The following is a 13,988-nucleotide window of genomic DNA, read 5'->3' as shown; positions in this document are numbered from 1 at the left end:
CATGACAAAAGGAACACCCGGAAGTGATTCTCTTCCAACATGTTGATGACCTTCTCTTTTGTGCAGCTGACTTACCCCCTGTTGAAGTCACCTCAGAAAGCCTGTTGTGCTATCTTGCCAACCAGGGCTGCAGAGCCTCAAAGCCCAAATTGCAGTGGTGCTCAACACCTGTCATTTTCCTTGGACTAATTTCCTAGTGCAGAGCATGGATTCCAGAAGCCTTCCTACTGATGCTCTGCAATCAGACCCTTCCAGATGTCTCCTGAAGAAATATCTAAAGTTTGAAACCCTTGAGTGCGCCACCCCCGGCGCTAGGGCTCCCAGCCTACGACAAAACGCTCAAGCTCTTTGTATCCGAACGTCTGGGACATGCTGCAGGTGTACTCACCCAATCACATGGCATCAGCCTACGCCCCATAGGATATTATTCCTGTCTGCTGGATGCGGTAGCAAGAGGAGGCCTATTGTGTCTCCGAGCTGGATTTGCTACACAAGCTTTGCTTGACAAAACTTTGAACTTGGTCCTCGGACACTGCCTCGTTCTGCTTGTTCCCCATGACGTTGTTGCCATATTCAACCAAGATCCAGCCGAAACACTTGTCCACTACCAGACACTTGAGACTCCTGTGTTCCCTCCTACTGGACAGCATTACTCTATTAAGTTGTCAAACACTGAACCCTACCACCCTTCTTCCACTTCTCGAGGGGGGAAAGGAGGAGGAGGAGTAGAGTCTTGACTTGTCACCCCCGTGACCGCACAGGACACGCGGTCACCACTGAAAACACTGTTCTACAAGTTGAAGCCTTACCACCGGTGATGTCTACACAGGATGCAGAGCTGTAAGCACTTACTACAGCACGTAAATGGGCAGAGGGAAAAAGAGCCAACATTCATATGAACTCAAGATATGCTTTCAGCATTGCCCATGATTATGGTGTTATCTAGGACAGAGGATTCCTGATGGCTGCAGGAACACCTGTGAAAACTTGATTGATGCCTTGCTTCTCCCAACCCAAGTGACTATTCTGAGTAAAAGCACACGACAAAATGAACTCAAAAGAAGCTTAAGGCAATCATCGAGCCAATACAGCTGCCAAACAGACAGCTGGTGGTCCGCGGGAAGTGGACAGCAGGGTGGTAGAAGAAGACCACCCCGTGCTTACCTTACAGACTTTCCCAGTGGACAGAGTTTATCTAAAAGAACTACAGGAAACAGCAAGTCCGGATAAGAAGGAAAGCTGGAAACGGAGAGGAACAACTCTCAGAAATGGACTATTCGAGTGCAACAAGAAGCCTTGTCTACCCAGGAGTATGTACCCAGCCGTGGTGCAATGGGCACATGGAGCTGCCCACTTGACAAAGACTTTTATGAACTCTCTTATCAACAAGTGTTGCACCAAGAGTTAATCCACTGACCGACAGCTTCTGCAGATCATGCATTATCTGCACCAAATGTAACCCAGAATGCACAGAAGAAGCACCTGGCAAAAGCCCTATACCCCATTCCAGAGGATGCAAATTGATCATTCTCAAGTGCCAAGAAGTGACAGATTTGAAAACGCCCTAGTGGAAGTGGTCACGACTGCCAGGACCACAGCTAAGAAACTACTGAGTGAGATAGTATGTAGATTTGGGGTCCCAGAGGTGATATTGAGAGATCAGGGACCAGCCCTAACAACAACCCTTACTAAAGAGATTTGGGCAGCACTGGGGGTTCAGTTGGCACTACACATCCCATACCACCCTCAAAGTAGCGGGAAGGTAGAAAGGATGAATGGGACACTAAAAACAGGATGTTAAAGATGGCCCAATAGACTAACATGAGTTGGCCCATTGCCCTGTTCAGTGTCAGACACACCCCCAGGGGAAACATGCCCTATCCCCTTATGAAATTTTGTTTGGTTCAGCTCCCAGACTTGGTTGTTACTTTCCACAACAGTTACAGTTACAGTCTGATGTGTTGACTAATTATGTAACCACATTATCACGAGAATTAACCTGAATGCATGTCCAGGTGTTTTCTTCCATTCCAGATCCTGAATTAGATACAGGAACACACCAACTACTGTCTGGAGATCCTTGAGCCAAGTTATGATGGTCCATTCCAAGTTTTGCTGACCACAGCCACCTCAGTCAAGTTGGCCAGGAAGAACACCTGAATGCACGCTTATCACTGCAGGAGAGCGTGTTTTCGGGTGCTGCATATCCTTTTTCTGTTTGATCTAGGGGGGAGGGGCCCAGGAGGTGGCCATCACAAAAATGATAACATAATTACGTTTTGGTGTAACTCTTCAGGTACACATGTGACCACCTTTACCTTAGATTACTGTGACATAGTACCTTGTCCGTTTGACCCTTCATGGTGATGCCATTGGTACAGTGATATCCTGACGGTAAGGACATATATGTATGCCACACAGACAGTTACTGGGGACAGAGTTGTGGCTTCTGTGGGGGCCAGTGGGTTGGAACACAGGGCCAGACTGGGCGACCACAGAGTGCATTAGACAAAAAAGATGAAAATAGAAAGCCCCATATCCTAACCAAAGATACCCCTGATACATACACTGACCCAGCACACAGTCAGAGGAGGAAGCGAGCAGCTCTCTCCGGAAGCTTTGATCCTCATGTATACATACATGTCATAGGGGTTACAAGGGGGGTCCCTGATGAGTTTAAAGGCAGGGATCAGGTAAAAGCTGGTTTTGAGTCTTTGATCCCCATAACAACTGTCAGCAAGAATGTAGATTGAATTAACTACATGTCATGGTTATGCAATAGAGTTTGTCGATCAGCATACCTGTCTCCATGTGTTCATCTCTAGAGACCAGCTGACCCTCACCTGACTGCTTTTGTAACCTCCCCTCTAAGCATGGCCCCACCCCAGGCCATATCAGGGAACCCTATATTAACCTGTGCACTGCAAGCCAGCAGTGCTGATCAACCACTGTGTGTTAGCCTCTATGTGTACTTGCTGTGTTTCCTACATCTGATTCCTGTTACCGACTTTGGCCTGTTCCCGACCATCCCTGTTTGCCTGTGACCCTGATGTTCCAGCCAGCTCCCTCCTTCCTCATCTCCTGTAGTCTACCGTGAGCGTGAGCTGTGAGACCCTGGGGACCGCGACCTGGAGCCAGACTGCAGCGCAGTCCATCCTCACCACTAGAGGCTCTGGTGAACACCCGCTGGCTCTTAGACTCCGCGCCCTGGGGAATCTATGCTCTAGCTCCCAGTGGGATCTGTGTCAGTGATCCAGTAGACCTGATTCCTGAACCTCCCAGGGTACAATCCGCAGCAGTCAGCCGTAGGGTCTACTACCTTGCGGTGCACTCCTGATCCCAACGGTGTGCATCTGTCACCCAGCCTCTAGGTGACCTGACACTACACATATTATAACCAACAGAGATTTGTAAATTACTCTAAAGACGCCCTCCAGGGAATTGCTGACCAGCTAGCCCCCACTTCCTACATGACATTCCAGGACCTGATGGCCTTAGACATGGTGCTAGTGGGGAAAGGAGGTGTTTTGTAAAATCATAGGAAAAACCGGGAACCTGTTGTACATACATTCCTGATAATACTGGCCCAAATGGTAAGGTTACTTTAGCTATAAAGAAATTAGAAGATCTGTCACTAGAGTTGAAGAAGAACTCAGGTATCACAGACCCATGGGACCAATATTTTAGCTGGATGAGTGGGTGGCAGAAGGTGCTCGCCCAGATACGGGTAACGGTATTAATAATCCTGGTCCTTTTAGCCCTGATTATATGCTGTATTCTACCTTTTGTAAAAAAGTTAATGAGCAAGGCTGTAGACAATAGCACACCTACATTTCTCCACCAAGAAGAAGAGGACCTCCTTATGATGGAAGATGACAAACCCTTCACTCCTGTACAGTCACTCCCTGTCCATAATCTCACAATCCTATAGGTTTATAGGGATAGATAGCGCCTGACTGCACCTCTCCAGCTGTATCGAGGAGGGAAGTGAACAGTTGCTGCCCAATTCTATATACAGCCTAAAAGAGTTGCTGAGGAGAAGGGCCAGGCTAAAAAGTAGGACCTTTAGTATTAGGGACAGAAAAGAGAAAATAGTCATTTTAGGGGGGATTGTGAAGGAATGTGATGTAGATAATAATAATAGTAATCTGAAAATGTCTATTTTCTTATGTGCATACATATTTTTCTCCTTACTCATTATATAAGTATACAGATTTGCTCTGTTCCTATATTTTCTCAAGATGGCGATTACCCCCTGCATCCCACACACAGAAGAACGCGGAACTGGAGATAAGACCAAAGAGAGCCAAACCTCGTTATGAAAATTATGCATCTTCTTTTCTATCTTAACCAATGAGATGTACCTATTAGACTAACATAGCAATGACGTATTTGTGTGTATAAAACATTAACACCGCCTTGAATAAATCAGAAGTGGAATGAGTTAGCAATTCTGAGCGTGTCTCAGAGTGTTTACTTTATATGCATGCATATCTACACTTTTCAAATTAGAGACAGCAGCAGATAACCTTGAGCTCGATTGTAGCTCTTAATCATTTCCATAACACAAACAATAATAAACAATTTCCCATATTTACCAATCACAGTGTGTTAGGCCATGTTCAGTGCTCTCTGTATGAAAATAACCCCTTTATACGATCTCAACGTCTCTCAATGGTCGGTACAGTCAGTAAGAGGGGAACCCACCGCTCGTGCGTGCCTTACGAGGAGTCACACAACGGAAAATTCAAAAAAATTGGGGAGGCTGAGGAAAAGGACCGGCGGCACCTGTAGTCAAGGTATTGTATATGATATAATAGAATAAAATAAATGAACAGCTCAAGAGGATGGTGAGAGAGTATATATATGTATATACTTGCTATTCTAAGGTATGCATTGTATGTGTATTGTATAACAATTACTGCGACTTGGATGGTCTGTGTGAAAACTTAGATGATAAAGACAAGAAAAGTGGGGAGGGGGAAAGGGGAGAGGAGGAGAAAGAAAAGGCAAAAAAAAAAAAAAAGGCATGTGTGGGATCAGGTCAGGATGGAGGGGGGAAGGAAAGGGGCAGGGGAGGTTTATGTGGGTGGAATAAGTGAGGGATAGATGAGAGGAATGAAGGAAGAAAAAGGAACACAGACCAAAACCAGTGGCAACAAAATAAATATAGTGTTGGGATTATTTGTAGTTGATTGTAACGATTTAAATTCAAAGTGAATGACTGGGTGAATGTGAAAATACGAGAGAGTGAAATGAAAGAAGGAAGTGTGAGGGTGAAATAAGGGTTAGGGTGCAAGGAAGTGTGCCAATGAACACCACAACCGTGACCGACCACACTGACCACTGACAAGAAATGAACCTCATGTGACTGCAAAATGCCCAAAAACTGTGAATGGGAGGAAAAGAAAAGGGGGAGGAAGGTGGTGCTGGAGAAAGTGAAAAATTACATATAGTGGATGAACAACCTTAATTTGTGTAAGAGTATTCGTTCCAGTTAGGGAGAGGGGACACCCGGAGGGTGTATACACAATGTGAGCAAAATGGGATCTGTAAACATCAGAAATTATGATTGTGAATGCATGATTATAGCGACATTCATGGTGGAAAGCGCACACCATGAGGTCTAGTGTAGTAATGTAGCTAGTCTTACCAATCCTCAATTGACGCTGCAAACATGTGGATGTCCGAGCATAGGGGATATCAATAGATCCCCATAGTGCCCAGTCTCCTTATGCAGGGAAAAAAGTGCATTCTGGGTGGTGCTGCCACCCAGTGGATGCATTGGGAGGCACAGGGCCCTTGCGCCTCCCCACCCTGCCAGGAAGGAACGCTGTGGCGTAGGTCCCACTCCCGCTGAGCCGACAGACCAGGGATGGATGGTATAACTAGTAGGGAGGAGAGAAAAAATAAAATAAAAATAAATATAACGCAAAACGGACACAAAAGCAAAGGACCAATGATCAAAAAAGCATAACAAATATTGCATAACCATCAATACATCATGTAATAGTGTATGCCATATATGTACCACCGATAGTAAATATGCTCAGTTACAGTGGGCAAGCATAACACAATTATTACAAAGAAATCAATTTAAATTTTTTAAATTTCAACCTGTGTGCTGTGTGGTGCGATGCAGAGTCCATGTATCATTAATGCCCCGTACACACGGTCGGACATTGATCGGACATTCCGACAACAAAATCCTCGGATTTTTTCCTACGGATGTCGGCTCAAACTTGTTTTGCCTACACACGGTCGCACAAAGTTGTCGGAATTTCCGATCGCCAAGAACGCGGTGACGTCAAGCACGTACGACGAGACTAGAAAAGGCCGGTTCAGAACCAAGCGCGGCACCCTTTGGGCTCCTTTTGCTAATCTCGTGTTAGTAAAAGTTTGGTGAGAGACGATTCGCGCTTTTTCAGACTCGTGGCTTTCAGATCGTTTTCTGACGTTCAGTTTGTGCTTGTGGGTTTGTATCTGCTCTTCAGTGCGTGCAGTCAGTTCGTATCGGAGTTTTCTGTGCGATCTTGTCCGCTCGTTGCTGTTTTTCAGGTCGCTCTTCACAGGCCTTGCTGTTCTTCAGTGCGTTCTGTTACTTCGTTCTGAGCAGCCGACCGTTTTCTAGCCATGTTTCGTATGCGTACTCCTCGTAGAGTTCGTGCTGTGTGGGGGCTTGGTGTTGGGGTCCTGACCTTGACACAAGTCCAGTCCATGAACAGGGTGGGGAGGAGTTCATGGACCAAGAATTGGTTGCTTCAGCGTGACCAGTTCTCTCATATGCCTTTGCTCCGTGGGATCCGTGAGAATAATCCTGATGATTTCAGGAACTTTCTCAGGATGACGGACCCCGTGTTTCACCGTTTGTTGGCTTCGCTGACCCCCTATATCAGCAGGCAGGATACCTGCATGAGGCAAGCCATCGCTCCGGAACAGAGGCTGGTCGCTACCTTGCGGTATTTGGCCACAGGGAGAAGTCTGCAGGACCTCAAGTTCTCGACAGGCATCTCCCCCCAGGCTCTTCTTTGTGGACATTTACTGCTTGTGTTTGTTTTAGCTGACCCTGACAGAAATGTGTGGAGTCCAGAAAATGTCGTGATTGTGTAACCTTATGCAAAGCACTGTTGGCTGTTATTTACTAAATGCAAAGACACTTTTCACTACAAGTGCACTTGCAACTGCACTGAAACTGCACTTGTAGTGCAAAGTGGATTTCCCCTTAGGAAATTACCCCCATTTTCTCATCAAACAACAATTACATCACCCCAAAAGTGTTGTAGTGTTGAGACAATAATCCACACATTCTTGATGAACAATCTTTTTAATACCTGCACAATCACATGTGCATTTACCAAAGGTTTTTCTGACAAACCGACATGTTTGTTGTATAACATATTTTGTGGTGTCATTATCCAAAATCAAAATGTGCATTTTATAGAAAACAGGCCTGTGTAAAACCCACAAGAAAGACACAAATCTTGATCTTACAAAGTTCACATATGGTAGAACTTGAGGGCAATATCAGACATGAGTATTTAGGAACTGTGTTTGATATTGCGTTCAGATGGGGGGAAATCACCCCTGGAAAAGCCAAATTTGGAAGATGCACACAAATTGCCCAATGTCAACATGTGCTACCTGCCATCACGGGGGATCAAGGGACGTGTTTTGGGGGAGAAAGCCCTTCCTCACCGCTACTTTATTATTGAGGAAGGGGTTGCACCCCCAAAACGCGTCCATTGATCTCCCGTGATGGCAGATAGCACATGTTGACACACTGTGTGCATCCTCCAAATTTGGCTTTGGGAAAAATCACAAAAACATTTCGCACATTGTAGCAGACAAAAGAAGAAAGTGATTTGGAGGGGCTTTAAACTCGCCCCAAAACATCAATGATGTTTTTATATTTTGGAATAACATCATTGATGTTTTGCTTGATGTTTTCCAATTGTAAATTACACCCCATGATCTCCCCGATCACAATCTGGGCACTTTCTGATGTGAAAGGATCTTCATCCACAACCTCACGATCACCTAAAAAGAAAGGAAACCCAAAATAAATTAGGTTTGCCAAAAAATGCCGCCATCCATCTCTTATCTGAGCCTGTGGTTGCAGACACTCACCTGTTGTGGTGACTACTTCCACCACGTCTTCTTCCTCCTGCTCAGCTTGTGTTGGGGGGATTTCCCCTTCTTCCAGGGGGGGGGGGGGGCTCTGGTCTCCTCGGATGAGGGGTGTCCTCCGAGTCTTTTCTCCCCTATGTAAAACAAAAATGGTATACTTAGCACACAGATATTTGATGGCAGAACTATAGAAAGATGAAACATTGCTTGGAAGTGGGGTACAATGATCTATTTTAGCAGAGTTCCAAGATGTAGCTTTTTTAGTGCCCTTTGTCAACCTGCAATACTTTACCTGTTTGGTAAAAGCTTCACAGATGTAGCCCCCCTATAGTATACACTGGAGCACCTGTGTGCCCCCCCTAATAAAAAGGGTGTTCTGGGGTCCCACACTAGTGCTCCAGTGTCCAGATGTGAAAACAGCTGCTCAGTGTCCTCTCCTTACACACAATCTAGTTTGCATTTCATTCTAGTAACAAACCCATCTACACAACCCAATTCTTTGAAGACAAGTATAGGGCGTCAAAATGGTGACCAAATGCATATGGCCTAAACAATGGTATTTTATCGTCCGAAATAAAAATGTGTGATCCGAACGAATAATGTGCCCATGAACATGAAAGTTGCCATTTTAAACTGTACAACAGTTCCTAAAAGCACATGGAGCAGCACGAACGTAATAAACACAAGAACAATAGGAACACAGCACAACTACTTACTTTTTTGCAGCACTCTCCGGATCTTTCTGTACTGCTCATGTTCTCGTAATTTCAGGTCCGACCACCGCTTCCTGAGCTGATCTTTCGATCGTCGTACCCTGAATTTCCGGTGCAGACTCCTGACCACTTTCGCCATGATCTTGGCCTTTCGGACATTGGGGTTGGGGTAAGGCCCATACTTTCCATCATAGTCGGCCTTCTTCAGGATGTCCACCATCTCCAACATCTCCCCAAAGGACATATTTGAGTCCTTTAATCTCCTTCTGGATCGGGACGTTTCAGGCTCCGGCCTTTCCTCCCCCTCCTCCTCGTTGCTGTACTTAGCACTATCCTGCTGTCTCTCCGCCATGTGCTCTTCCTCCACTGCGCCGAACGAAAAGGGGCGGGGAATAGAATAGAAAGAACGTCAGGGGCGGGCGGAGTTATACGCATGCGCAGTGTGTATAAATCGTAACGCGCGCGTCTTATGTACGATCTGTGAGCGGAGGAAGGAGCATCGGAGACGCCGATCGTGCTAACGAAGGTAGGATCTAAACTTGGGCCTATACTGCTTCGAAATTGAAGCCTATATTGTAACAAGATTAGGGGAGTTTGGCCTGACATTAGGGTTTGTCTTGTGTTGTGTCTTGCAGAGAAAATGGATGGGTTCAACGACCACAATTTCCTGCCCCTGTTCATAGACAAGTACAGGGAGCTGCCCTGTCTGTGGCAAGTGAGACACCCCCACTATAACCACAAACAGAAGAGGCAGGCAGCGCTGGAGAAACTGCTGGAGTTGGTGAAGCCGGTGGTCCCCACAGCAACCATCCCTTATTTAAAAGCTAAAATTGGTGGGCTGAGGAGCACTTATCTTAGGGAGCGCAAGAAGGTCACAGATTCCCAGAGATCCGGAGCTGCAGCAGATGACATTTATGTCCCCAGGCTGTGGTACTATGAGAGACTGCGATTTCTGTCAGACCACACTGAAGTCAGGGAATCCCTCTCTATTCTTCCTTCCACTCTTCCTTCCATCCCAGCTGAGGCTTCCGATGTCCAACCTGGGCCTTCCAGCCAGGAAGAAGTGGAGGAGCCCAGCTGGAGTCAGGTATAGCATTGTTCTACTGATTTCTGAGCAATAAATAAATGATGTTTACTAGATGTTATTATTGATCACTAATTGCTGATTTCATAAAGTGTTTTACATATCAATAGACAGTAGTGGGCACCCAAAATTGGGACAAGAATGAAAACTGCTGGGCTCAGAAGGATAGTCTGTTATATTTGTTAACATTCAATTTGCAGCAGTCAGGAGGTGAAAATTGTGTGTGATTGATGAAAACAATACTAAAACTATGTCCCTTTTTCATACACAGGAAGACCTCAGCCAGGAGGAGGCTGTGGAATGTGGCAGTCAGGAGGAGGCGGGGGTTAGTGGCAGCCAGGAGGAGGCGGGGATTAGTGGCAGCCAGGAGGAGGCGGGGATTAGTGGCAGCCAGGAGGAGGCGGGGCTAAGTGTCAGCCAAGAGAAGCCTGGGACAAGTCGCAGTCTGACTGAGTCTCAGGTTCCTCCCCTCCGCCTGTCATATAAAAGGGCCAGGAAGGCCACTCCCAGTCCTGTGCAGGATTCAGTGTACAGGCTGATCCAGGAGGCTTCGGCGTCCCTCAGAGCCTTCCCCAGTCCTGAAGAGGCCTTTGCCTGCATGGCTGCCACCAAATTGCTGGGCATGCAGGAGGGCCAACGCAAGATCTCTGAGGACCTGATTTATAAAGTCTTTCGTAAGGGGGAGAGTGGGGAACTGACACACAAGACGGATGTCATGGAGAGGGACCATCATCCTCCTCCTCCTCCTCCTGCTGCCACAACTCCACCACCACAGCCAAAGCCTGTAAGGAAGCATGGAAAGAAGACCTGAGAGTGATGACCTGGGTTCAGTCTGGTCTGACAAAAGCTGCAGTCTCTCGTATGACCACAGCCTGGGAACACAGATGTCATCTGCTGCTTTCCGGATCTCTGGGACTTCTGGACCAGACTGCCCTCCCTTAGATAAGGACTCCTCAGGCCACCAATTTTGCTTTTAAATAATTGATGTCTGCCCTGGGGGTCCAAGGCTTCACCCACTTCTGCAGTTTCTCCAGCGTTGCCTCCCTCTTTGTTTATAGTTGTGACCCCTTAATAAAATATTTTTAGGGAAATTCTACTCTCCTGTGTGTGTGTTTTCATCCAAAAAGGACAGTTTGTTGGTGACGATTCAGGTACATTTCTAAAGTACAATGTGAAATTAACAAGGGACAACAACACCAAACAATCTCCTACAGATTAAATAGAACAACATATCAATGGTGTTGTGGGAACTTGTCACAAAAAACACACAAACATTTTCGGGAGTACTAATCAAAATCACCCAAAAAAAATAAAAAGAGAAACACAAAAAAAGATTCTACATTAAAGTAAAAAAAAAAAAATATGTTGTCAGATGTGAGAAATCAAAATATATTGAGGGAATCCCGATAAATAGTAACGAAAAAAGTTTGTGAGAAGTGTGTGTGAATATGAGCATCAAAACGACTTAATTCTTGTCACATTATAAAGAAGAAGAGAGTGCGCTGTATTAAACCATTTTTTACATTGCAGCGTGACGAAAGTGCTTTATCCATTACGAACGCTAAGTTTACCAGAACGAGCTGTCCCGTGTCGGAATTTCTTCTGAGCATGCGTGGCACTTTGTGCGTCGGAACAGGCCACACACGGTCGGAATTGACGCGATCGGATTTTGTTGTCGGAAAATTTTATCTCCTGCTGTCCAACTTTGTGTGTCGGAAAATCCGATGGAAAATGTCCGATGGCGCCCACACACGGTCGGAATTTCCGACAACACGCTCCGATCGGACATTTTCCATCGGAAAATCGACCGTGTGTATGGGGCATAATGCCCCGTACACACGGTCGGACTTTGTTCGGACATTCCGACAACAAAATCCTAGGATTTTTTCCGACGGATGTTGGCTCAAACTTGTCTTGCATACACACGGTCACACAAAGTTGTCGGAAAATCCGATCGTTCTAAACGCGGTGACGTAAAACACGTACGTCGGGACTATAAACGGGGCAGTGGCCAATAGCTTTCATCTCTTTATTTATTCTGAGCATGCGTGGCACTTTGTCCGTCGGATTTGTGTACACACGATCGGAATTTCCGACAACGGATTTTGTTGTCGGAAAATTTTATATCCTGCTCTCAAACTTTGTGTGTCGGAAAATCCGATGGAAAATGTGTGATGGAGCCTACACACGGTCGGAATTTCCGACAACAAGGTCCTATCACACATTTTCCGTTGGAAAATCCGACCGTGTGTACGGGGCATAATGCCCCGTACACACGGTCGGACATTGATCGGACATTCCGACAACAAAATCCTAGGATTTTTTCTGACGGATGTTGGCTCAAACTTGTCTTGCATACACACGGTCACACAAAGTTGTCGGAAAATCTGATCGTTCTAAACGCGGTGACGTAAAACACGTACGTCGGAAATTCCGACCATGTGTGGGCTCCATCGGACATTTTCCATCGGATTTTCCGACACACAAAGTTGGAGAGCAGGAGATAAAATTTTCCGACAACAAAATCCGTTGTCGGAAATTCCGATCGTGTGTACACAAATCTGACGGACAAAGTGCCACGCATGCTCAGAATAAATAAAGAGATGAAAGCTATTGGCCACTGCCCCGTTTATAGTCCCGACGTACGTGTTTTACGTCACCGCGTTTAGAACGATCGGATTTTCCGACAACTTTGTGTGACCGTGTGTATGCAAGACAAGTTTGAGCCAACATCCGTCGGAAAAAATCCTAGGATTTTGTTGTCGGAATGTCCGAACAAAGTCCGACCGTGTGTACGGGGCATATGAGTGATTATGTTTGTTGGTTGATGTAATTCAATTAAGTACATGTCAATCATAAGGAGAGTGACGTAGGGCCGCCTACAGCGATGCCTTCCTGTCCAATTAGTGAAACGGTATGGAGACGTCTAGAAACTAATATGTACAAATGTTAAGTCGGAAAACCCATCCTGACTCTGTGTTCAATGTTTATAACTAAAACAAGAGGGATAACCTAATATAGATAGAAGCATATAGAATACCAGAAAAATTGCCAGGAGGTTCAGGAAAACTAGTAAAAAATGAATACATCCATTATATTAATTGAAATGGCGTGTCCACTCCAGAGCGACTGTTCCCATATGGGGGTACTGGGGCATGGACACGTCACTTTCAGTGTGTTCTACCTGAAGAGAATCCTCGTAGAAAAGGAGCAAATGAAATAGATTCATTTAGGCCCGGAAATGATGTGGCCTGTAGCTGGAATATCCATTTTTTTTTCTTTTTGTAATAGAACCTTGTTCCATTCGCCCCCTCTATCTGGTATGTGCATCCTGTAAAGAGCTGTAAACGTTACTTTAGGTACTATGTACCCATGTGCGGAGACGACGCGTCTCCCCACTGGGAGGTATGGGTTACCTATTTGCATACTGTACATATGTTTGGATATACGTCTCCAAAATTCCTGTTTTGTTTTGCCTATGTAATAGGCGCCGCACTCAAACTCCATAAAATATACCACACCTCGAGTCTGGCAATTCACAAAGTGTGTGGGCTTGAATACTTCTCCATTCGGAAGGTGAAAGGTCTTTTCTTTTCTTATTAGTGGGCAATAAGAACAGTGCCCACATGGAAAAGGACCGGTTATAGAGCAGTGTTTGGATCTTTTGTGTTCATTTTTATATTCACTTTGGACAAGTCTATCCTTGATTGAGGTCGCTCAATTGTAGGTTATGGCCGGTTGATTAGGAATGAAGTGTCTGAGTTTGGGGTCATCGGTAAGGATACACCAATGTCGCTGTAGAATATTTCTGATGGCCACGTGTTGGCGTGAGTAGCGCATCACAATGCGAGTGGAGTTGGAATCAGATCTCATAGGAGATTTGGATTTGGACAGCAGGTTCAGTCGGGGTTGTCTCATGGTTTGATTATATGCCTTCTTCAGGCATGATTGACTGTATCCACGTGCTAGCAATCGATTTTCGAGGTTGCCGGCCTCTCTGATGAACAGGCTGTCACTGGAGCAATTGCGACGAAGTCGCAAATACTGTCCATAAGGGATGGAGT

The 13,988-nt window shown here is 45.7% G+C and overlaps 1 protein-coding gene across 1 annotated transcript in view; it reads right to left on the bottom strand.

Annotated features, from left to right (window-relative positions):
• Window positions 1–13,988, bottom strand: part of LOC141105028 (uncharacterized) — a 138,751-nt gene that overhangs the window by 79,258 nt on the left and 45,505 nt on the right. The window contains exon 8 of the mRNA XM_073594816.1: window positions 7,303–7,307. Within this exon, the coding sequence (XP_073450917.1) occupies window positions 7,303–7,307 (5 nt within the window). The remainder of the gene's footprint in view (window positions 1–7,302; window positions 7,308–13,988) is intronic.

Source organism: Aquarana catesbeiana, linkage group LG08, assembly GCF_042186555.1.
Source record: "Aquarana catesbeiana isolate 2022-GZ linkage group LG08, ASM4218655v1, whole genome shotgun sequence".
NCBI classification, from domain to species: domain Eukaryota; kingdom Metazoa; phylum Chordata; class Amphibia; order Anura; family Ranidae; genus Aquarana; species Aquarana catesbeiana.
This window is presented reverse-complemented; position numbering and strand designations above follow the sequence as displayed.